This window comes from Dicentrarchus labrax, unplaced genomic scaffold, assembly GCF_905237075.1.
Source record: "Dicentrarchus labrax unplaced genomic scaffold, dlabrax2021, whole genome shotgun sequence".
NCBI lineage: Eukaryota > Metazoa > Chordata > Actinopteri > Moronidae > Dicentrarchus > Dicentrarchus labrax.
The window spans coordinates 13,360,348-13,384,623 of NW_026136712.1; the positions used below are offsets into that span (position 1 = coordinate 13,360,348).

Consider the following 24,276-nt stretch of genomic DNA (forward strand, 5'->3'; position numbering starts at 1 on the left):
ACCGCGGATTCGACACGACGATAAAAAATTAAAAAAAATTACAAGAAAGCTATTTTTCCTATAATTTAAAAATTAAGTGTAACTAAATTAATGACCATGAAGTGATTTGAATTTTTTCCAGTCTTTTTAATTCGAACAACAAATTAATTAACGTCGCGAAATATGTTGCGAATATGCTGCTGTGTTCCTCTACTTGTCTTTACCACATTCATCGTTGTTCTGTGGCGGTAAGCGTTGACATGTCTCTGCAAAACCAAACAGTATGCTAGCTCGATATTGTAACTAATAATGAAGAGAAACGACGGTTATCCTTTACTGTGTCACACATATTTACAGTAGTCGTTAATCTACTGTATCGTGTGTTATTTTTCGGCAACTGCGGGATGTTATCAAACGTCAAAGCTTGTGTAATAACCAGGGTGTTGAGGAGGTCATTGTGTAACATTATAGGCGTTACGCTTCTTTTTTCTCCAAATGTCACAGAAGGACGAGTCTGAAAATGACATTTGGGAGTACAAACCTCTTCAGAAGAAAAAGAAAAAGACACACGAATCGCCGTCCTTGCCTGTAACTGTCACCAAAAGGAGACGTACGTCCAGAAAAAACTCCAAGAGAGACACCTCTTGCTCAGTAAAGTCACCTGGCAGGACAGCTGAGAGTGGAGACTGCACCACTGGTGTTCACACAGACGGACATTGCAGTCTAGAGGCACACAGTGTACCCCCAAAGTCATCTGATGGCACAGTGCAAACAGACAATGCTGCCGATGAGGGACCTTCCTCGGGTGACTTTTGCCCCATGTGTCAGATGCCCTTTTCCATTTTGGTGGTACAGACTCAAAGATGGCATGTTGCTGAATGTCTTGACACTCCCAGGGACACATGCAAAGGTACAATACATCCTATACTTCTTCATGTACTTGATCTGAAAAGGACTGATTCACTTGATACCGATCCCAAATACATGTTCCTCCTCACTTACAGATCATCATCCACATCCGAAACCCTAATTATCTATGTATGTATTAGATTGTATCACTAGAGACAAAAAAAAACTATGTTTGAAATGAGCAAGCGCCTGAGATAGCCTGACTTTCTGTCCCTAGGATGATCAGAGCTCCAAAAAAACACAACTTCTATGTTTCCCATAATGCAATCCCAATAGCTTCCTTAATTGTGCTGCGTTTATGTCACATGGGATGGACGGTAGAGACTGGAAAGATTCCCATGTTAAGCACTTGCAAGTGTTTACGTCATCTGACAACTCAAGAAGGTTGTATGGATGCAGAGTTGTTTGTGTGAGAGTTATAAAGTATACTGACAATATAGTGCTAAACTCATTAAACTTGGGTTTAATCACCTCGAATGGTGGGCTTTGCCCAGTTCAAGAAAACCATAATAATCAGTGTTATTTGCCGTAGGAAGCTCGCCCAAGAGCCACAGCAGACTTAATACAATTGAGTATTTCTGTTCATGATGAGTAATGTGGATAATCAGATCAGTCAAATTCTTTTAGTAGATTTTGTATTTAGGTGCTTTTGTATAATTGTCATTTTCAACCCTGCTGCCATGAGTCTGAGTGAGTTTTATCTGTTCACACAGAGTGTCCCGATGGCCTCCAGTGCTCCTCCACCATTCCAAACCATTACAAGAAATTCAACCACACACTTCTGGCCCACAGTCGAGCAAACAGTGACACAGCCCTCCTCAGTCTGTCCCAGCAGGCAGAGGCAGAGACCAGCAGGGAGAGCAGCCTCAGTTCTCTCCCCGGACTGTTAAACGAGGTGGATAGCTCTGTTTTAGAGACTTCACAGGACAGTCTTTCTGCCCTATCCAATCGTAACGCATCCCCACACAATAGTCAGACGGGAACACCTCCGCTTAAACTCAGAAATGGCCTTCGGTTTCTACGTTCACCTGCCCCAGAGGATTTTAAGAAAAAGAAAGGCTGGTTGTCCTCTACTAAAAAGTCTATTAGTGCTTCCCAAGAAAGTAGAACAGAGCTTTCATCCACTCCTATCAAGACTGAGAGTGGAAGAAAAGCTTGTGAAGGTTTTACCAAAAGTGAACCTTCCCCTGACAATGAAGCAATATCCTATTCTCCGCTTTCTGAGTTCCCTGCAGAGACTGAAGTCCAAATCAGCGAATGTAGAAAAGCGCTTTTTAATAACGATGCGTCTGAAAATGAAGGTGAAGACTCGATGTTGCTGTTCAGTGACGGTTTCTCAAGTGAAGATGAGCTCCTGTCTCAATTTATAGATAATTTTGAAACCAATACTGTGCAGGAAAAGGAGCATGCTTCTTCAAACACCCAGCTGGAGTCAGTTACCTCAGTACAGCCCACCAATCAGCTAGCTGCCTCTACAGCTGCTGAAAACAAATCAGATTCCACAGGTGAAAAAGAAGCTGCCAGTAGATCTACCAGTGCCATCAGTCCATGTAAGAGTAGCATTCAGTCTCCACAGAGTATTGTTTTAGAGCGCCTGAGAGAAAGTCTTCTAAGCTCAAGCTTGCATTTAAGAAACTTGAATGACAGCAGTGTTCAATCAGAACAACCTCACGCAACGTCTTCTCAAGTGCCTTCATTACAAACCTCCACTGTCCAAAGATCTCACACCATGGCGCCTCAAAAGGGCCAGAGCAAGGCAGGTCAGGCCTCCTGTCTGAAGCAGACCGACATTGGGGTGTTTTTTGGCCTGAAACCCCTCAAGGAGAAGGAGAAGGAGAAAGAGGCTGAGAGCGGACCAAATGAACTCAACACCACCTCTGTTCCAACACTTGGCGAAAACTCAAGACAGAGACGACCAAGGAGAGAAAGGCAAAGAAAAAGTAAGGCTGTCACAACTGCAGATACCTCACAGGGTACAGTGACTGTAGATAATGTACCAAACGCTCAGGGAGAAGCAGGGAGAGGTAGGAACAGAGGATGGAGAGGAGGAAGAAGGTGGAACAGAGTGAACGCTGATGGAGAAGTAGAGTTACCACGTTGTCCCTTCTACAAGAAGATTCCAGGTCAGTGAGTGAGCATATATCGTATATTGCTGCATACGTTTAAAGTTTAATTATTTTGTGCTATGATATTTGTATATGATTTTGTTTAGGTACAAAGTTTGTCATAGATGCTTTTCATTACGGAGAGATTGAGGGCATTACTGCCTACTTCCTCACACATTTCCACTCAGACCACTACGGAGGGTTGACCAAGAACTCCACATTACCAATCTACTGTAACAGAGTAAGTCAAGTTTTGGCTATTTTGAAATATGGACATATTAAAATATGATTTTAATTCCTTTAACCGGTGTATTGCTATGTATTTCATCTGGTGGCCTGATATGGGGTTTATACTGTCTGGGTTGTGCATCTACTGGCCATATGTTGAGCTGCACAAATGTATTTTAGGAGTCAATTATATGACTTGATCCACATGAGACTGTGCCATTTTTGGCCTATTTTTCTTGACATGAAGGTTATGGATGTTAGTTTTTACCCCAGTTTTCCACACACAATTTCTACATTTGTCTAATTCATACTGGAAAACAATGGAACAGTGTGCTAATTTAGATACGTCTGTCGGGTCGTGGGGTAAATAAATGGCAGTCTCCCTCCAAAGGCCTGTTAGTCCTTGGATACTATGGAAGCGATGAGTTCTTTGAAAATATTTTGCCCCTCATTAAAAAGCTTCCTCACTGCTCTCTTCCACAGAATTCAGAGAGTAAATGTATGATCCATTTGTTATCTCTGTGCACTGCATTGTAATGAGAAATTAGCTTGCAGTTGGCAGTTATGAATAAATACCAAGTCGCCAGTCGTCTGATCATATTGGAGCTCATTGAAATGTGAAGACCTTTATGGTTTTTTGACACAGTTTTGGATAAAGACATTTAATAAATCCAGCAAATTTAGTTTGCCTGGGTCTTAGTTATCACTGTGCAAACGTTGCAACCAATTAAGGTGTGAATTAAGCAATAAACTGAACGAACTGAGGTCAATTTATTGCCAAACAAAAAATTTTAATTCAAAACTTATATTACCTATTTCAGGTTCAAATTAGACATTTCTTCAGGTATCGTACATTTTATCTTAATGGGCTATTATATCCCATTAAGATATTAGACATACCTCTGAAGCTAATCATAATAGCCCAAAAGATAGTATCTAAATTAAAATATATTGGCGAAAGATGCGGGATATTAAGTAAGTTCTCCTGTCAAATGGGTCATGATTTATCACAGTGGAGTGTGTGTTCTCTTGGGATTACAACTAAAAACAGACTTGCAAGGACTGATTAGGACTCCATTGGGGTTTTGTTTATTTGGTAGGTCACAGAAATTCAACTTGGACGCTAGGTGGGTCATAGCCCAGAAAAGTTATCAGATGATCAGAATCACTGAAGAAATTATTTAAAGGGTATTATGGGTGAATTAGTCAATGATTAGCATCGTGATGAGAGCTGAGACTGGTGCATAGTGGCTGCTGCTTCATGACTGTATGAAAGAAAACTATAGAGATCTGTGTTAAGTGACAACTGCGTCGTCTCCCGGTCAGATTACAGGAAATCTAGTGAAGACCAAACTTAAGGTGGCAGAGCAGTACATCCACATCCTCCCCATGAACACCGAGGTCACTGTGGAGGGAGTCACGGTCATCCTCCTGGAGGCCAACCAGTGAGTCATCCAAAACGTCATTATCAGCCACCGAGTAGTGATCAGCTACTTAACAGTGGCCCAGTAGTTTATGGCTTTTTGATGGCTTGTTAACAGGCTTTATTAAAGAAGTGACTTCACACTAATGCACTTATAGCCAGACCATTAAAAAAATGTTTAAATCGATACTGTGGGTATCGTTATAATCATACAAGTTTAAAACAAGCATTTTTAAAAAAGGATACGGAGGCAGATTGAATTTCAGTCGAATGTCTGACACTCATCTTAAATTCAGACAGCACCAAGCTAATTATCTAGATTCTTTCACTAATAGACTTTTTTTAGGGGTACTCCAACTCCTGTATCACAAGCCATTTTCTTCAGTATATTCAGTTTTGAAAGTTTATGCCATGAATTCAAGCCTAACACTTGTGATGGCCAACCTTTAGAGATTCTAAGAAGATGCTATTTGATCCCACGATGAATGCCTCCTAAAATGTTCATATATCCAGCTTCACCTGCTGCCTGTGTGTGTTCATTCAGTTGTCCAGGAGCTGCCATGCTGCTCTTCTTCCTGCCCGATGGACAGACTGTCCTCCACACAGGAGACTTCAGAGCTGATCCCTCGATGGAGACCTACCCAGAGTTAGTCAGCTGCAGGGTGCAGACGCTGTACCTGGACACGACGTTAGTACTCTTTGCTGTGTGACCTTTATGGGCAGTTACCATAAATAAGACTCTTCTCAGCCAGTGTGGATCAATATTGGCTAAAACATGTACAGATTTTTAATGTTAGCTCTCTTATCCCTCTAGCTACTGCAGCCCTGAGTACACCTTCCCCAGACAGCAAGAGGTCATCAATTTTGCAGCCAGCACAGCCTTTGAATTGGTGACGCTCAACCCACGTACACTTGTGGTGTGTGGATCCTATTCTGTGGGAAAAGAGAAGGTCTTTCTGGGTGAGTGTTTAGTGGAAATCAGTGACATGGCAACCCTGGCATGATTTACAATGAATTATTACAAAGAGTGATCTGGTTTTGTTTATACCTTTTTATACATGAAGGGGAATAGTGAAAGCATTTTTTAGCTTTTTTTAATTGCTTGAATCTCTTAAAATGTTACCTTATCAGGAATGCGAACAACATAATTAAATTAGTTTAAAAAAAAAAAGATTTCATAAATCAAAGAGAAACATTTTTTTCCTCATCATTTAATCTTTTAAGTGAAACTAAAGCTCCAACCGTTGTAGCTCATGTGATGGTGACTAATTATACTACAAACTATTAGAAAATCAAAACAAAATCAAAAATGAAATCTTTTTTATCTTTTTAATTATATTACTGCAAATGACATGGTCATTTGATTCATTTAACTCTTGGTAGGGATGGGGCTTGAGAACCCATTCTCAAATTGTCTGATCAATCTGAATTGTATGCCTTCAAGCTTATCAATTCCTTTTATTGATGCCACAGTTTTGAAATCCATGTCAAACTTGTGCATCTACACTGCTGGAAACTTGTAACAAGAGGGAGCAACTGTCTAATGAATGTCTTCATTTCACGAAGAAAGATGACAACAGTTGTAGTAATGTCATGTCACGTGTTAGTGCCACTACTTCCCAATCGAGCAGCATGTCCATTATCAAGGGTCAAAAATTGATCAGGAATCAATAAGGAAATCGATAAAGAATCACACCTATTAACAGAATCAATAATGGCATCAGTAAAATTGTATTTATTCCCATCTCAAATTTTGGTTGATATTGTGAGTAACTGCCACCAACACAGACTGTCAGACACCAAGTAATTGTGTTTCTAAACCTACTAGTAAGATGAATGGATTTTCTTCTGTAGCCTTGTATCACCACCTGACCTTTCCTCCCGTTGAAAGGTCATGCGAGATTACGTCTTGTATTGAAGTGGGAGCGGTGTGGAGAATGGTGGATTAGTCTGTTTTGAGGAAAGAGCCACTCAATATGTGTTGTCCTCATGCGGAGGCAAACAGTCCTCTGACGCATGTTGTGAATAATGGTCTGTTCCACTTTGGCGTAGTGAAGCAAACAGACAGCATGCATTCATTCTCTAATCACCTTTGCTTCTGCAATCTCTGCATGAAATTGAAACGGGGGGGGTGGACTACAGCTGATTCAACTGACAGCCACTTTGTTCTCTTGTTATTCCACAGGAGTGTTTGTGCTCTTAAACACACACTTTACAAAGTAGTGAACATGATCAAATATATCCAGATTGTTTAGTTTTTCTTTGCTTTTAAAAAAAAGGGTTATTCAACAGTTTACAGTTTGTACAATGTTTTGTGCGACGTTGGTGTATAGTAAAATACTGGGCTGGAGTTCTCGTAGAGCACATAAACTTAATCCTGAAATAACAACAGGGGGTTCTTAACTGCAAGTACGCGCTGGCTGAATTGCCCACATTCCTGGTTTTCACACAGACCTTGTTTTGCTTCATCCGTAGCACTAGCGGAGGTCCTGGGGACTAAAGTGTGCCTCTCTAGAGACAAATACAACACCATGTGCTGTCTGGAGTCAGAGCACGTCAAACAACGTATAACCACTGACTGGAAGGCAGCCCAGGTCCACGTGCTTCCCATGATGCAGCTCTCCTTTAAAGTAGGTGCAGCAGTCTCATTTTCCATTGAAACATCCATTTTAACTGATATTAGGCTGGGACTCTGGGGCGTCAGGAATATAAAAAATGTTCTATTTTAGGGTTCTATTCTATAAAGTACATCACTTATTTGGAGTAAAACAACCAGCAAATGTATCACATCAGACTCTATTTATTCACTGCATATAAGTCCATGCATTTGGATAAGTTGAAGGGGAATAAAACTATAGCTATACACTATTTCTCAAATGGTCTGCTGTTTTTGATTATTTCTGGACACTTTATTTTGATGTGCATCCGTCTTTTATTCTGCTTACGGTCTATTCATATGCAAGTACCTAGGACAGGAGTAAAAATAATTAGGAAATGCTAATTATGATGACCAAACACATCATCTTTCCAAAAGGAAAAGCATTTTAATGTGCCATCTGTATAACTACAGATAAGTCCCAGAGTTGGTATAATTCAGGCATCACTAGGCACAGAAAGGCTGACTTGGGGGAAATAAATGCGGTTTAGGTTTGCAATGAGATGTTTGTGTAGTGAATCTCTGAGTAGTTTTTATCAAGAAGAGCTACAACAACTTGGAAATTGCCTTGAATGTCACCTTGAAATAAATGTGTAGATAAAACTGTCTAAGAACACATTTTAAGTTAAATGTTTGCATTCATTTTATAGTAAATTGGGAATAACCTCCTATGCAGGTTTGTTTATATCAGCTGACACAAGGTTAATGTAAATGAGTAACTTGTTTTTCATGTTTGGAGGGTAGCTAGGGTCCAGGTAGTCGATATCTGAGGATGATTCTTCCTAGTGCTGCTCTTAAACGGTCAAATCTTAGGAGCACAAAAACTGCACAAACATGTGTTATCTGTATATGTTTTGGAAGAGAGCTTTGTATGTTTTCTAGCAAAAGTGATTTAATTGACGCATTTCAGTTAATCAGCATGTGATGAGTTCTCTGAGATCATGCTCACATACGGCATTTCCTTTCTCTCTTCTGCATCTCCTTGTCAACCTCCTCATCTCGTCTTTAGAAACTGCAGGATTACCTGGCACGCTTTTCAAGGCAGTATGATCAGCTGGTGGCCTTCAAGCCTACAGGCTGGACCTTTAGCCAGCAGGTGGAATCGGTGGAGGATATTCAGCCTCAGATCAGTGGCAATATCTCCATCTATGGTATGCACTAATATTCTTTTTTTGTTATTGTCAGGAGGAATAACATACATTTGCATGAGAGTATTAACTGAATACTTTGCTATGAGGCCAACAAAAAAGATGTTTTTCATTCGTAAATGTTACTGCTGTTTCTTAGTATTTAGATTCTTCTGCAAGGTCAGAGGTATTGAAGCTTTTAATGCCCTCCTGTCTTTTACCTACCAAAAGCAGAACCTTATTATGGTAAATAACCTTGTCATCCTGCCACACGTTGCTAAGACTTAATTACAACAGCAGCATTTTTCTCCTGCCAAAAACGTGAACGCTCCTCACATTGTTGTATTTAGCCTACAGCTCCCTCTTTTGGCAAAGAGAGGAGGAGGAGGAGGAGGAGGAGGAGGAGGAGGAGGAAGAAGAGTCGGACGGAAGTGTGAGAATAAACAATAGATCACAGCTCAGTTACTTCAGCTTGGTGACAAGAGGGAATATAATCAAGAGAAAGCCGTATCTTGGACAGCACTGCTGGACAGTAGCCAGGCGTTAAACCCCAGTGTTGAAATGGGTCATGACTTGATTTGCCGCTGCAAATTTAGCCAGTTTTTTTCTTCCTGTCCGCTGTTCCATGTTCTTAATAGATCCATCAACAGCATCAGCCATCTGGCCTGTAACCTACAATCACCAGCTAGAGGCTTTTGCGATGCACACTTGCATATAATTTCTTCCTCCTCAGCAGTTTGTGTGTCAGTCAGGCAGAAGCCAATTTTCTCTCTCTCTCTCTCTCTCTCTCTCTCTCTCTCTCTCTCTCTCTCTCTCTCTCTCTCTCTCTCTCTCTCTCTCTCTCTCTCTCTGCCTTGTGTGGGTCACCTCCTCCTTGTTCTTCCCAGCCATATGCTACTACTGCTCCTAATATTGTTCTCCACATGTGGGAAGATTGACTGTATACTTGAGTAGGCTTAGTTTCACCTATATCTGTTTAAAGCAGCGGAGCACATCAAACCTGTGGAGGGGCGAAGGGAGGACAAACAAGAGGCAGCAGCTTTTTTGCAGCAGTCCCAAGATGTCGTCTTATTCTCTCCTCGAAAACAAAAGAAATGAATCATATGACGGTTTCAATGTTTCAGCATCTGAAATCTGCCTGTGGCTTTGTTAAGCATCTGGTCCCTCTTGTAAGACTTTCCCCTGTTGCTTGTCTGATTGACTTCCCCATACTTTTAGACATCTGGTTCCGTGACAAGTTTTTACTTCAAACCAAACTGAGCTTTGTGTTTGTTATGAAGAAACTGGAAAGGAAAAATATCAAAGTGAACGAGCTGATTTTGAAAGTGAAAATAACGTCTGAAAGTCACTCTGGTTCAGTTCGAAACCACTGCTGGCCTTTTTCTCTACAGGACTTGTCTCCTTAACAAATAGAAATCTAAGATAATTACAACCCACCCCTGGAAATAACCCTGTCAGGAAAAACAAAGCGTGGGTGATCTGCAGTCTGATAAGTCGTGATGATGACGAACCCTTCTGTGTTCTTGTTTTCAGGAATCCCATACAGCGAACACAGCAGCTTCCTGGAGATGAAGCGTTTCGTCCAGTGGCTCCAGCCCCTCAAGATCATCCCTACAGTCAACAACGGCAGCTGGGCTAGCAGGAAGGCTATGGAGAGGTCCTTTAGGGAGTGGCTCATGGAAACTAAAGCTAAACTGTAACTATTGGTAAACGGTGCTTTTGCAGCCGGCCTTTCTGGAGCTTGTTGGTTATAAGAGCAAAACCAATTAATTCTCAATGCTTCGAATGCCGAATGGCCACGGGGAACAAAAAAATTTGAACACTACTCATTTTATTACTTTCACTTAAGTTTTACTGTAAGAGCGAGGGGGGTTGTGGTGAAGTAGGTGAACATGAAATGCATCCATGATTTTAAAAAAAGGTCAAGTATATGCTCTTGAATCAATTTACTATCAAGGTTCTGCTTTTATTCACAATGGACTGAACTAAAATAACTGACAACTCTGGAAGCTGTTTTGTGTAAATGTGACCTGAGGTCCCACTTGTATCAGACCTGTGCCATCCAAAAGTATTATACATCGGAACTGAATTAATTGGATGTGGTTACTGGCCACGGCCACTCCCACTGTTTCCACATTGTTTGCCAACAATATACTGCAAGTGCTGCTTTGAAATTGTGCAATTTTTTTAATTATCTGTATATTTTTCTATGTGATCTAAATGTTAAGGTTAAAAAAATAAATGTTTTTAAACATTGTTTAACACTTTCTTGCAACATGAACATTTATTTTCTTGTCATGTCAAGAAAAATCATTGTGCATGAAATTCAAGATGAGCTTTATTATTTTCTCTTCACTTTAGGACAATATCTGGATTTTCACTACAGTATGTATTTGTGCAACCCCATCAATGCCTCTACGGGCTAATATAATGTTAGAGGACTGCCACTGTTGCATAGTGGCTTTGAAAATGCAATCTTGTCTTAAAGAGAGTGCTTTCAGGTTTTTCAGTAGTTTATCTCTGAGACGGCAGAGACGCGTGGTACAGAGATAGAGCTGAATCTCATTCTTTGTAAAACCGGCTTTTCTCTGCATGATTTCTCTTTTTTCATGTAGGACAACTTCACCTCACCCCATCTGCCTGAGCTGTTGTTTGTTAAATCTCAGAGACCAGAGTGAGGAAAACCATACGCTCTAGATTCTAAACACCGAAAATATTTTCACATTAACACCTGCATAAGAGGACCATAAGAGCTGCCTGGCATATTTATGAACCCTGAATCACTTGTTATGAGTGCGTAATTCTTAGCATAGCTAGCTGATCTGGAAATCTCTGCTTTAAAAACGTCTCACGGCATCTAATTACACCTCTTGCCTCTTTTCCTATTTTAAATCATCATGCTCTTCACCCACTTCACAAGTTGACTTATGTAATAACCACTTTATTACTATTTGCACCCAGAGCAAACCATTTCCAGTGCGCCATTTCTAATAATGGCGTATCGTATTCTTCCCTCGGGCATGAATTATATGTATGAAGTCTTGCCAAACTGAAACCTGATTGACTGGGATGTTTGTTGAAATGTCTATTTCAGTCACAGAACAGTAGGTATGCCTTATCGGTGTCTGATTTTATTTTTTTTTTAAAGTTTTTTTTTTTTTGGGGGGCTTTTTATTGCCATTATTATAGTGACAGCTGAAGATAGACAGGAAAGGGGTGCAGAGAGAGGGGATGACACACAGCAAAGGGCCGCAGGTTGGATTCGAACCCTAGGCCGCTGCAGCAAGGACTCAGCCTCGGTACATGGGTCGCCAGCTCTACCCACAGAGCTCTAACCGGGTGCCCTGGTGTCTGATTTTTAAAGATAATGAGGATTCTGTCAGTGTACAACAGAAAGAGCTTGTTAGAGCAACAGAAAATATAGTATAATCTTGTATAATAATAATCTTTATGCTTCAGTAAATACAACAGACTACTGATAATCCTTGAAAAACAAATAGTTTACAAGAGGTTACATGAAACTGGTCAAAAACGCTGTAAGAATGCCTTCAGGTGTCGTATTTAACTGGACAATGCCAACATGAAGCTGGAGTTTGGTTCAAATAAGAAGCTTAAACTTAATTATCAGTACATTGTGAAAGTAAATCAGGTGGAAATAATGATATTGCTTAATTTTAGTAATGATTCCAATAAATGATATACGTAAGGTTGCTGCGTGAACTCTGCAGCCTGCTGTTTTATATGCTGTGTACTTCACATTCTTCAGTACAAAAATAAGGCTGTTAAATACAAATGGTCATTGTTTTAACAATCTGGAAAAAGTTTATTCATAATCATTTCACAAATTTAAACACAGATTCATTGTCTCAGTACAACCTGCATTTGCTGCACCCTTGTGAAAGATATTCATATATAATAGAGCGTATTTACAATACAGCACAGCTTGAGCATCACAGTTGAAGAGTGGCCTTAAAAAATAGATGTCCTGAATAATTTCTTTGTCAGAACTCGGAAAGGCTGATATGATGTGGTTGGAAAAGGACTTGTGTGAATATTAACAATGTCAGATATCATTTGATGTTCAGAGATTAGAGACACGCGTTTCCTTGCCCTTTATGGACATTGGTCAGTGGACAAAATAAAATAAAAAAAAGCATTTTGTCTTTGTTTGGGAGTGGCACTGGTCAGCAGACATCATTTTAAATGGATTAAAACCTTCTTCCCAAGTTACAATAAAACTACATTTCAGCAATGTAGTGTATGAGTCACCATTTCTGCTTCAAATCAGAGAGAAATGAGTGAAACAGCCTGAGGTGTAACACCATTCTGTCGGCATATTAATTCACCAGACTTCCCTGAGGTGTGGACAACTTTAAATACTCGTCTCTTCGTGAATCTTTTTGTTATTCATCTACTCCTAATTTCTGCCAAAGCCTTCTGGATATAAATAAGAAAAGGACAGTTTAAATTTAGATCTATGTCTGCCTTCTTTTAATGAATCCAAACACATTTTAACATACAGTGCACCCTTCTTTTTGTGATCTTTTGTGACAAGAAGACGTCATTAGACAGGCATAGCTTACAAAGAAATGTCATCATAGATCCCGCACACTGAGCTAGCTGGAAATGAATCAGCATTGCTGAGTGATGACATTCACAATAGTTGTGCAACTCAGTTCTCGCTCAAGTCCTAAGACAGAAATGGAGTTTGAATATCTATGGAAACATTGGATATCTTTTCATTCTTTTCATTGGAATTAAAAATGTTGATTCAGAGCGTCCTGTCTTATGCCCAACATCATCTTCGTTTTCCTAAAACCACTTAGGAACACTTTCTACCTATCATCTAATCATCTTAAAGTTGATTATTAAAAATAAGGTTGTTACAGAAATCACATTAGATCCAGAGAAAAACTCCACCAGAAATCTTTGTTGTTAGTTCTACAGTATCTTATGTGCGTTTTAAAGTGTAGAAACATTTAGATTATTAGTATAGTTTAGTGTAAAAATAAAGTTGTTTAATAGTAGGTCTATATACAGTAACGTTGTGCGTATTTCACAATTTTTACACTACATGCCTTGCACAATTTCAATTTATCCTCATACAGGCAGTATGAGGAAATACGTTTAGGTAAAACATTTTCCTTTTGTTTCCTTCTGCTTACAACATCTTATCTACAGTAAACACAGTACACAATGAACTAAAAATATCATGAATCATGCTCTGTTAAAACTGCAAGTCATTGTTTGCACAAAGAGTGCTTGGCAACTAAAATGCTTTTGATCTTTTGTGTATATAATGTGTGCAAGATTAATTTAAACATCCTTCATTTTTATCCTTTTTCCAACACTTTAAGCTCTTCTAGATATTTAGGTAGAGTGACAGATCAAGACGTACTGCCCACAGCCATGGGAAAATACTGTCAGTTATCTAAAGTGGTAAATTCATGGTACAAACCCACCATTCACAGAAAGGAAGTGGTTCAGAGAGTCATTCAAACACACCCAGACATACAGTGGAAGTATTGTCTCTGAGTTTGCAGTCAGTTGCTGCAGTAGATGTTTGGCAAATGCAGAGGTGGGCATCCAGATAGACGCAGGATGGTCACTTTCACCTGAAAAGAGAGATAATTTATCTCTATTCACACGTTCATTGACGCATGCAAGCAACAGTATCATCGACACTGACAATGTGGACGTACCTCATTCTTGAGAGACTTGCTGAGGTACATGTTGAACTCATCCACGCTGCTGGTGTGCAGGTCATTAATTGCCAGAATCTGGTCTCCTTTGTGAAACAGGCACACTGACTGCGGTTGGCCTGTCCATCCAGACACGCTGACACATACAAACACATTCGGCTTTTTTAGATCTACTCTTTTGGCTCTAATTCACACAGTGTTTGTCATTTATTTTTATGCTTTTTTATATTATATTTTTACATCCATACATACAGGCTTGATTTTGCCTCTAATATGGATTTGGTGTAATGTCTATAAAGACAGTCTCAGTCGTCCAGGTCCCATGATGTATTGAGAGAGGCAACTGGGACTTGGTTCACTAAACCAGGAGACTTTATCAGTTCTACTGGTGAAAGATGAATTGCAAAATGTCTTCAAGACCAAAAGTCTTTTTACTTCGCACTAGATACAGAACGACAAGGCACAGTAGCATATGTGTATTATAAGTATATTTTAATAAGTCTATTTTCATATTTTACATATGTAACTACAATGATTGTGCATTGGGTGACCCATACTCAGTACAGTGCCTGAAAGCATCCTCTGTAGACACTGACTACTGCTGCTCTGCTTGTATGCTGCCTTCACTGCACAGCATGTGTAGACATTGTATTATGATCCAGATCTACAGTTACTGATACTTCAAAAAGTTAAATCTGGACCAAATTACTGTAAGCTCGGCTTGACATGAAAACTCAACCAAGATAATAATAAAACAGAGTTTAGAAGAACCTAACTGACCCTGACATGGGAAAAAATGGTGTGTGCTTTGTAACAAAGCGGCTAAGAAGTAAACCAGTGTGTTTTTTCCACATCTTGTGTAATTAAACCAATAAATGCAAAGAGCATGTACTAAGTCTAAGTATTAATATGTGCTGCAGTGTCCAAACTATACCGCTGAATGCTCAGAATCATCCACCACAGATAAATAAACAAACAGCTCATGCAGCATTAAGTCTGACTTTCCTCAACTGCAAAAAGAGCAAATAAGGACGTGCAGCATTGCTGGTCAACATTTCCTGATGTGAACAGTGTTTTAAAGTAATGGGAATCTGTCCTTTACGGGATGAAGACAAACCTGCAGTGAATCTGGTTTAGCCTTTCTAAATATCTCGATCAAAGCAGTCCAATATCTGAGAAACTGAACAATGAAACTTACATTGGTTTCCCGTCCACTTCTGTTAATGTCAGGTGTTTTTTCAGATCTGCCTGCTTGATCTCAAATTCTCTCTCCTCTGAGGTGAGGGTGTCGAGGCTTGAAGAAAAACAAGACAAAAAAAAGCTTTATTTAATGGTACTGTATATATTGGAGAATTATATAAATAAATTAATGGAATTAAAATGGTTCACTTGTAAGAATTGCAAGAGAAGAAATATTCTTCCTTTAAGTTACTGTTTGGGTTGCATAGTCAATTCAGTAAATCTTTGATAAAATAATTGGTAAAAAGGTGGCAAACCAACTGCTTGATTTAAAGACGTGAAATGCCAACTAATGAGGAAAAAATAAAACAGAAACCTTTGAAACCCATTTACATTCTGGTGGCAAAATCACCTGATTTACTAATGTTTAATGTCAGTACTGCTCATTATTATTCAGCTATCATCATACCACCGTCTGCTGCTAGAAACCTTCAGAAACCACTCGAACCAGTCCAGCAACATGTCACTGTTGTTCCCAGCAGTCCTGTCTGGTTATTTATTTCACTGAGTCACCTTAAACGTGACGATATCTTCTTTTATTTTAGCTCTCTGTAACCATTACAAAGCTGTTTATTACTTTTTAATTGGCAACAGCACAAGAGGGGTTCAAATGTCTGTACTATTTAAAAGTAGAGCAACTGTTGAATGATGCTCATCTCATTCCACACAAAACATCTCTATTCCGTGTATGTTATGTTTATTTTATTACTAGTTACGTTTCTGCATTCAGGGTCTATTACCTTTCAGTAGAGCTTTGTTTATCCAGTGTGTGCACATTTGTTCTCTCCAGCATCTCTACAGGAGAGATGGCACCGTTGTCACTGGAGCTGCTGCTCAAGTCTGAAGTCATACGCCTTTCCTCTCTGCAAAAGCAAACAACAGCATGAGGGAATATAACATCAGATCTCTGTACATGTTTCTGTTACATTCAGCTACCAGTCACTGATTCCCCGTTGACATCAGACAAAAGACAGCTTTGAGAGACAGTGGGAATAAAACACAACAAGGCTCTCATGTAGCAGGAGCCAAGGCCAACGCTTCATGTTGAGTACAAAATGACGCAGAGGAAGAACACCATCTGAATCTGCATGCACTATGGAGGGGGGTGACCCACAGGCAGACAGCATAACAACATATTTTGGCGCCGTATTAGAAGCCTTGGATGGACACAAGTCCACAATCGCCCTTGTGCCAGAAAATAACGTCAATAAAAGGAAGAAGAAATGGTTGATCGTGGGTAAAAGAGCATTGTACGCTCTAAAAGCCAAAGGTTTCTCTCAGTTATACAGAAAGGGGACCAGATGTCTTGAGATTTTCTTTTTAAAAATAGTTCATAAAAGCAGCATGGGAGAAGCAAATAATTCCCAAATCACTGCAGAGGCACAAGAGGAATTCTAATTAAGAGGCGCTTTAGAGACAAGCCTTTTGACCCATATGCCAAATGTAGAAGAGAAGATGTTCTCCAGTGTGGCAGCACAGCGGTTGGCCACTTAGAAAGAAATCTGACATCAGTGTGAGAGGCAGAATTATCACACAGCTCCGTATTATAGCAAATTTAGGAAAACAAACAGCAGAAAAAGTGTATTTTTATACAGGAGTTGATGGCATGGAACAGCTGGAAGAGGCATGAACAATGTGGACGATTTTAATTTACCGCCTGCTGTACTGGTGATTAACAAAATGGTCTTGGTAAACAAAGAAGTCAAAGCTACCTCGCTGTAGAAAAAAAGCAGGTCTGACATGCTACATGAATCAAAGTTGGATTCACACGCAGCATTATAAGGGCATTACAGACTTGCTGATGGCAAACCTCTTCCAAGCTTCCAAGAACAGGATAATCATCAATGATTTGAATTTGATACGGTTATGAAAATGTGTGCTGGGTATGCTTCAAAAGGGGCGTTTCTTTATTTTATTTTTAGCGTTCAATCACAAGTAGTTACTCAGACGTGTGCAGTGTTTTGTTTAAAGACAATGTAAGTTTTGAAAGAGGAAATAGAACAGGATTTCTCTTACAAATGAAGAGTTGATTCATACTGTAGCAATTAAACACACCCTTTTTCAGCTCACTCCACACAGGGATTTTCCATCTACAGCCTCACTTGACAAGTAGCTTCTGGTTAATATAAACTAATGTTTGCTAGAGTGATCAGAGATATTGTTGCTTTACTCTGCCTCACTTGTTTTGCTGTTACACAACATTTTAGCAGTTAGCATTATCCTATAATTGTGGCTTAACATAACATAGCACACGTTACAGTGCAGTCAAACTTGCCCGCCACAAGCAATGTAGCTTATTAAGGATCTGACAATAATAAACAGCTAACGTGCGGAAGATGTCGATCGGTCACACCTGACCTGTTCAGCTTATACAAGGTCTGAAAAATCTGTATCATGCATGCATTTTCATGGCTCACTTGTACATAAATCTGTAAAGATGATCACTGCCATCTCTGTCAGGTAGAACCTCTTTCACAAGATGAAAAGATATGTCTCATCTAGTCAAGCGCATAAGTTGCTAAACAGGCTCTGAGGTGCTGCCTTTCTTAGATTCCTTACTGGTCCCGGAGTGTCAACAGTATTACGCTGTAAAAATAACACCCTCATTGTTGTCAGTCTCAGTGTTTGAGCCAACGAGGGTTAGGGCTGAGGCTGTGGTTACCCCTGATGAGTGAGCTATTTTGGTATCTAGGGCACTGACAAAACATGTTGTACAAAGAGCATAGGGCACTGACACCAAAGACAAAGTCAAAAGTCAAAAATACACACGTGGACAACAAAAAAGTAACTACAAGAGTTACCTGTTTTCAGATGCGGTCTCCTCATCGAACGCAGGGAGTGGGGAAGCATGGATCTTCATCTTGTCATAGATCTGAGTGACAGATCTCATCAGGGTGCCACTGGTAGCCTCCTCAACCTCTTGGTCCCTAGAAGCATGTGGCACAATTAATTGCATTTCAACAATAATCAACAATCTTTTATCATTATTATTAGGAAAAATGTTTTTTTGTTGTGATCTGTCACTATGAATCACACTTACATTGACTGAACCGCCTCTTCGTTATGTTTTACTTGAAGCATCGTTTCATATCTACGGACAAAAACAAGATTAATATGAAATTTTGTAGCACTGTGTGTGTCACTTGAACAAAAATATACAAAGTACAGCTAGTGATGAATGTGAATTCAGAAACACTCACATTGAATCCAAGCTTTTGGGACGTGGCGCACCATTTCCCCCCAGCTTTTTCACATGATTTATGAAGAAAAAAAGGGCAGAAAATTACAACTATCACTAGTTACAGTACATCAAAGTTCAGAAGCTAAGTTAGATGCATTTTTCTCTATTTTCTGACATTTTATACAGAAAATAAACAAACTGAAAAATATCGTTTTGAAAATGATTGCAGCCCTACTTGTGTGTGAATGATGTAGGATTTCGGATAGTCATAGATTGGATTCACAGGCTCTGATGCCCGTCTTCTGGAATGACCTTCAACCTGCAGGCCCATCAGAAAGCAATATGAAAAACTGTATGCAACCAAAAGTCACCAAACACCCAAACTAATATCTCATAAAGAATCGTTATCAAGTCAAGATGTTTCACCTTTGGTTTTTCAGTGTCATTATCCAGAGCATTTGAGGACGGATCCGAAAAAGAGCGCATTTTCAAGTCTTGCTGAAAAATAAAATGACATTAAAGCACCCATGTCAAGAATATCTTTTCCATTTTTTCATATTATTTTGACACCAGGAAGATTTATTTGTAGAGGAATGAAACAATCTCAGGGAAAATGTGTAGTGGGTATGTTGTTTTCAGCTCATTCACCTCAGTGTCCCTAGTCGATTGCATTTGTTATATATTTTGGTATAACCTTAATATAGTTGCATGTATGGGTATATTAAGATAAGGTCATGCAACAGTGAGACAATAAAGAACGCTTTTTGAAATCTTGCGGGGGCATTTGACTAAAATTCTAATTTCATCTGGCTGCCATAAATTCACCTGGGTTGAATCTTAATCAGTTCACGATTCTTACGTTTTGTGAGTGATGCATTGTTAATTCCTGGTACTGAACGAATACACCCAGATTAAAATCATTGAAACAGAAAAAAACATAGTCCACTGCTTCACAAAAATTATACTTTTGTTTTGTTTCAGCATGTTTTAGAGTATGTACAGAAATACAATGCAGTCATGCTTTGATTTGTACCTGGCCGAACAAATAAGCTAAATGTTAGATGTACTGAAATGAAGAAGGGGTTGCAACCTGCAATTGTACTAAAATACATCTAACAACTCAGGCAACAGTCGACTGCTCTATTTCTTTTGAATGTTCTTGTGAGCTATGTTATGTTAGAGCGCCATGAGTACCTCTCAACGATGACTAAATGTGGAGGTGGTGTTGACATTTTTTATACAGCTAAATAGCGAGGATACTCATTCACATGCATCTTTCCCTACGCAAAAAATAGATTCACACAAAGGAAAGTCACTATCTGAGTTAGGATCAGACTGACAGGTTGCATGCATTTAGAAAAGATATCCACATTTATCTAACAGCTTTATGAACCAACCTTATCGGACACAGCACTGGGATTCTTTTTCCGCGCAATGGGTTTTGAAATAACCTGGTAAAACAGGAAGAGAAGTCTATTTTCAAAAGTCAAAAAGAGAGTTGATTGATAAGCACGGTTATTAGATGACTAATGTAACTGTACGCTGGTTGCTTGTTGGATTCGCCACAGACACTGAGGGAATTTTGACTGAGCATTTTAAGTGTGAGAATGGAAGCAGAGAAATAAGTAATATTGTGAGTGAAAGAAGAAAAAAACAACTTATTGGTTAATAAAATTTCTTAGCAAAAAACATGAAGAATTAAAGATTTGTTTGAAATGTTGTAAAATATATTTATTGGCTTTCTTTCCCATAAGATTTAGATGAGAAGACTGATACCACTGTTATGTCTGTATGGTAAATCTGTAGCTACAGGCAGCAGTCAGCGAGCTTAGCTTAGCACAAAGACTGGAAACACAGGGAAAGAGCTAGCTTGGCTCTGTTAAAAGGTTTCCAGTCTTTGTGCTAAGCTAAGCTAAGCTAAGCTAAGCTAACTAGCTGTTGGCTCCAGCTACATATTTATCATACTTACATGAGAGTGGCATCGATCTCCTCACCTAACTCTTTAAGGTGGTTTATGATCAACAGATGAGGAACAGACTTTAAATATTTACCTCGATTATTGGCCGCCCATTGGTCATTTCCTTTAGCAGGAAAAAAGATTGTCAGTGACAGTGACATAGATGGTAAACAATTATCTTAGATGCTTGCTCTCCATAAGCTGTTACAATACATACGGACAAACTCAAACCTAAATGTACCTCTGAATTTATAAATTTATGTGGCCGGTTTTTCAGGGCGTCAAACAGGTCACCGAACCAGCCGTCCACTTCCTCGCTGAAAGCAAGAGGGGCATTATGAAACACTTAAAAACCCAATTTTTGGACTCCACAAATGATGGCTATTACATTTACTTTAAAATTCAATTCCAAAACCCAAATATAAAGTGGAAATAATGAAATGTAGCAACAAATTGGTGTGAGCTGAGTGGAATGAAAGTCATTATCAGCTGACACACTGTTACTAAACAGGAAAGCAACAGCGTAATTTCTTTTTGATTGTTATAACTCCCAAAATAGTAGATGGTGTGAAGGGCAGGGGGAAGTGTTTTATGAGGCACTGTGAAAGTGTCAGAGGGGGCCTTGAGAGGCGGATTGGCCAACTCAGCTGTGGCCTGAATGTTGATTACTCCATCACAGACTTAATGCAGAGCATGTATCAGGGACTGTTTATCTGCACACAGCCATTACAAAATCTAAAACCAAACTCTAATTCATAAAATTTTAACAGGCTGCACTAAAAATTGGTTAGAGCAAAATGGTTAGTGACTTGTTCTTTGAGAAATACAGACAACCTGTACAGAGAACTGATAACGGCTGTTACTTAAGATTTTAGATAAGGTTTTTTAGACATTCTTCATCCCCACACAACCATAAAATCCCAACACAAGCACATCTCTAATTGTTTATCACTTATTTAAGTGTTTTTGTAGAATAGTATCTATCTTGAGTGTGGAGCTTTTACAGTACAGTGTAGTAAATTGCATGGAAATTGGCAAATAAGCTATAAATCTTCTCAGTGCTTTATATCACCTGTAAAAACCAGCTGACTGACCTGTTATCCCCGACGAGAAAGTAGTCCCGGTCAGCAGCCCTGACGTAGAGCACGCAGGATGGAGAGCACTTTAAGCACTTCTGGACCCATGCCCATCTTGGGTGGTTTTGAGGGCTCACGTACAACAGTGAGATGCTAACAGAGGGACACAAATGATGACTGATGATGTTGGGGAAAAAAAACAACATTTAGTACTAGAATGGTTCTACACTCAAAAACAAAGCTTGTATAACTGCATCATTTCATAATTCGTTAAATACATTAAATTCATTATAATTTAATAATAGATTTGGTGAATTGTATAAATTAAAAAAGGGAAAACTCAAAAATGTTGGTTTATGTGCTTTGTGGTCACAAACAACAAACATACTGTGATAAGTCTATCCCTCCGAGCGGCCTCTCCTTTTCCTCTGGACTCCTAAAGTACTTCAGGTGATGTTCTTGTTCACTGATTTTGAACAGCACAAAATACCGCTTCTTCCATGATTTCTGCAAGAGAAACATCATGAAATAAACAATGAAATGTAATTAAAAAAAACACACACACGAGCAAGAGCTGCAAATACAGTGCATCCACTGAACCAACTCTTACCTCTGTGTTCAACCGTTTAGGAGGAGGAGACTTGTAAAGGTAACCGGATCTTATTTCTGTTGTAATTATAGCTGGTCTGTAGAACACTGTACTTCCGCCTGAGGGCAAAAGAAAAGCCTATTGTTTTGTACCTTTGTCAAAAGAAATCTACTGTATTTTCCTGTAGGTGCTAGTAGGAAAAAACAGCAAAGGATTTATCAAGAGAGAATAAACACGGGGAAAAAGCAGTTTAAACAAGGACTAAGTGACTACGACTGCGCATTGTCTGTGTACATGAGCATATTCCAGGTTTCCCTGTCAAACTAATCTTTTAACTTTAAAAAACTAATTTTTGGTATCACCTAAATCAAACCATAAACCATAAACCATGAATAAAAAAATAAATAAGATGTGATACACTACCTGCGTTCTTTTGGCTCTTATGCATTGTGACACCACACCTGGACAAAAATAACAATATGGATATTTCAGTCTCTGTCTCTTCAATCAGAAATAAATACCCACAAGGAAATAGTTAACCTTTTAAACAAACAACGTAGGGTTTAAAAATAGACTGATGCCTCAGTGAAAAGCAGAGCATGAAATAGAGCTGTATTCACAAACAGAACCCACATGAAGGTGCATGTGAGAGAAAAAGGCATATCCGCTGTAATGAGAAAATAAATAGGAATATACATACAGCCTCTGAGTAATGTTAAAACTCAAGAATATTCTCTTTATACCTGTTGTTAACACAGTTTAACACTCAGTAAAGACAGAACCAAACATGTATCGGTTAGTGGATGCATATTTAATTTTGTATCATCATAAAACTAAAAAACAGACACAAATTAATACTACTACCACACAACTTACTAAATACACAAAACAAACCCATAGTGCTCTCACCTGTTCTCTCACCTTGACCTCCTAACAGTAAGTGAGGCTGCATGAGGAAGCTGGATGTTTCTCTACTTACAAATAGCAACAAGGTGTTCATACTGGGAACTGGAGTTTCTGGTTTCTCGCTTGAGTTGCTTTTAAGGTCTACCCGCTGTATTGTTGAGCTGCAGAATTCCACGCAGGGTTCCTTAAGGAGCTTGTCCCCCCTTTTTTGACAAAAAAATAAGATGGCATGATCAGGCATCGGAATGTCTTATCTTTGAGAGATTTGAAGTTCTGACTTGAAGAGTTTTTTTAAAAACACAAATATTCATGCACACTGTTGGGCTGTTTTTTTTTTTTTGAGTTTTACAAGAGTGAAATAAAGTTAAATTGACTGGGGTCCAATTTGATGCATATTCAAGAACTCTGGAGACAAAGGGAAAGATTGATGCCAACTTGTGACATCGGATGATTTAAAGGTGGGTATCTCATGAAGACTGATGAACGTAGCTAATGTATAGCAAGCCAGTAAACTGGTGTAAGAAAGGAGATCCTGATTGTGTTCAGGGACAGGTCAGGTCAACATAAGCTCTATACAAACATTTAATAAATTGTTTATTACACACTATAAAGTATATTTTAAGTGTTTATTAATAGAGTATTTGTCAACAATTATAAATTCTCCCATGAAGTCATATTTGATCATATTAAACATGTGACTTACGATATTGCCATTCATTAGCTGTTTTAGCTCAACCTCTACTGAGTTTTTGAAAAAATCTTTAATAAATGATTACAACTACATTATAGCATATTATAAAACATTTATTAAATGTTTGTAAAGTGCTAAACAGCGGGTTTTAAAGTAAAGTGTAACCAATATGTTCATAGCAAGGTCAATATTCAGAAGTTGGAGCACATGCCTTGTTAGAAGTAGTAGAGGTTGGCAGTATGCAGGCATGTAGTTAAAAGACAAGAGAGGTTTCTGATAGAAGATTCTGGAGATCACATAATCTAAGACAAATATCTCTCTAAAGTGGCTCTTTCAGTTAGTTAGGCATGTAAGTCTGAGCGATGTCTGAGCTAGTCGATGTAGCACTCAGACGGAGTGCAGTGCTGTGACACTTTTTTTTACATGTCCTCTGCTGAGACATATGTCAGGATAACAGGGACCAGGAGACGTGGTCAGTCGGGTTCTCAGAGGTAGATTCGAGTGGTAG

General features: G+C 39.0%; 2 protein-coding genes across 4 annotated transcripts; one reads left to right on the forward strand and one right to left on the reverse strand.

Annotated features, from left to right (window-relative positions):
* Positions 1–13: 13 nt before the first annotated feature.
* On the forward strand, positions 14–10,691 carry dclre1a (DNA cross-link repair 1A (PSO2 homolog, S. cerevisiae)). 2 transcript variants are annotated; one of them, XM_051418529.1, is made up of 9 exons: positions 19–889; positions 1,602–3,011; positions 3,101–3,234; positions 4,548–4,666; positions 5,189–5,332; positions 5,459–5,604; positions 7,120–7,274; positions 8,310–8,451; positions 9,961–10,691. In XM_051418529.1, the coding sequence occupies exons 1-9, from the start codon at positions 475–477 to the stop codon at positions 10,125–10,127; spliced, it is 2,832 nt and encodes a 943-aa protein (XP_051274489.1). In that variant the 5' UTR covers positions 19–474; the 3' UTR covers positions 10,128–10,691. The 2 variants fall into 2 exon arrangements, with proteins under 2 accessions (XP_051274490.1, XP_051274489.1); XM_051418530.1 differs by lacking the exon at positions 8,310–8,451 and having other exon boundaries at positions 14–889.
* Positions 10,692–12,223: 1,532 nt separating this feature from the next.
* LOC127373785 (pleckstrin homology domain-containing family S member 1) lies at positions 12,224–23,192 on the reverse strand. 2 transcript variants are annotated; one of them, XM_051418539.1, is made up of 17 exons: positions 23,081–23,192; positions 22,595–22,632; positions 22,193–22,290; positions 21,971–22,089; positions 21,601–21,735; positions 20,748–20,823; positions 20,601–20,630; positions 19,947–20,000; positions 18,976–19,047; positions 18,785–18,868; positions 18,569–18,612; positions 18,409–18,459; positions 18,170–18,295; positions 16,109–16,231; positions 15,328–15,423; positions 14,130–14,265; positions 12,224–14,042 (listed from the first exon to the last, which is right to left on the reverse strand). In XM_051418539.1, exons 2-17 carry the CDS (start codon positions 22,617–22,619, stop codon positions 13,971–13,973), a joined length of 1,341 nt encoding a protein of 446 aa, XP_051274499.1. In that variant the 5' UTR covers positions 22,620–22,632; positions 23,081–23,192; the 3' UTR covers positions 12,224–13,970. The 2 variants fall into 2 exon arrangements, with proteins under 2 accessions (XP_051274499.1, XP_051274500.1); XM_051418540.1 differs by lacking the exon at positions 19,947–20,000.
* Between the last annotated feature and the right edge of the window lie 1,084 nt (positions 23,193–24,276).

What these genes read in the sequence shown, in the direction of transcription:
- dclre1a (XM_051418529.1), top strand. Translation starts at nt 475, where the DNA reads ATGTCACAGAAGGACGAGTCTGAAAATGACATTTGGGAGTACAAACCT. An exon ending in ATCCTCCTGGAGGCCAACCA is followed by an intron (nt 4,667 to 5,188) that starts GTGAGTCATCCA and finishes GTGTTCATTCAG; the next exon opens with TTGTCCAGGAGCTGCCATGC. An exon ending in ACGCTGTACCTGGACACGAC is followed by an intron (nt 5,333 to 5,458) that starts GTTAGTACTCTT and finishes TTATCCCTCTAG; the next exon opens with CTACTGCAGCCCTGAGTACA.
- LOC127373785 (XM_051418539.1), bottom strand. Translation starts at nt 22,619, where the DNA reads ATGCATAAGAGCCAAAAGAACGCAG. An exon ending in GAAGAGGCGGTTCAGTCAAT is followed by an intron (nt 18,296 to 18,408) that starts GTAAGTGTGATT and finishes ACATGCTTCTAG; the next exon opens with GGACCAAGAGGTTGAGGAGG. An exon ending in GAAGTGGACGGGAAACCAAT is followed by an intron (nt 14,266 to 15,327) that starts GTAAGTTTCATT and finishes TGTATGTGTCAG; the next exon opens with CGTGTCTGGATGGACAGGCC.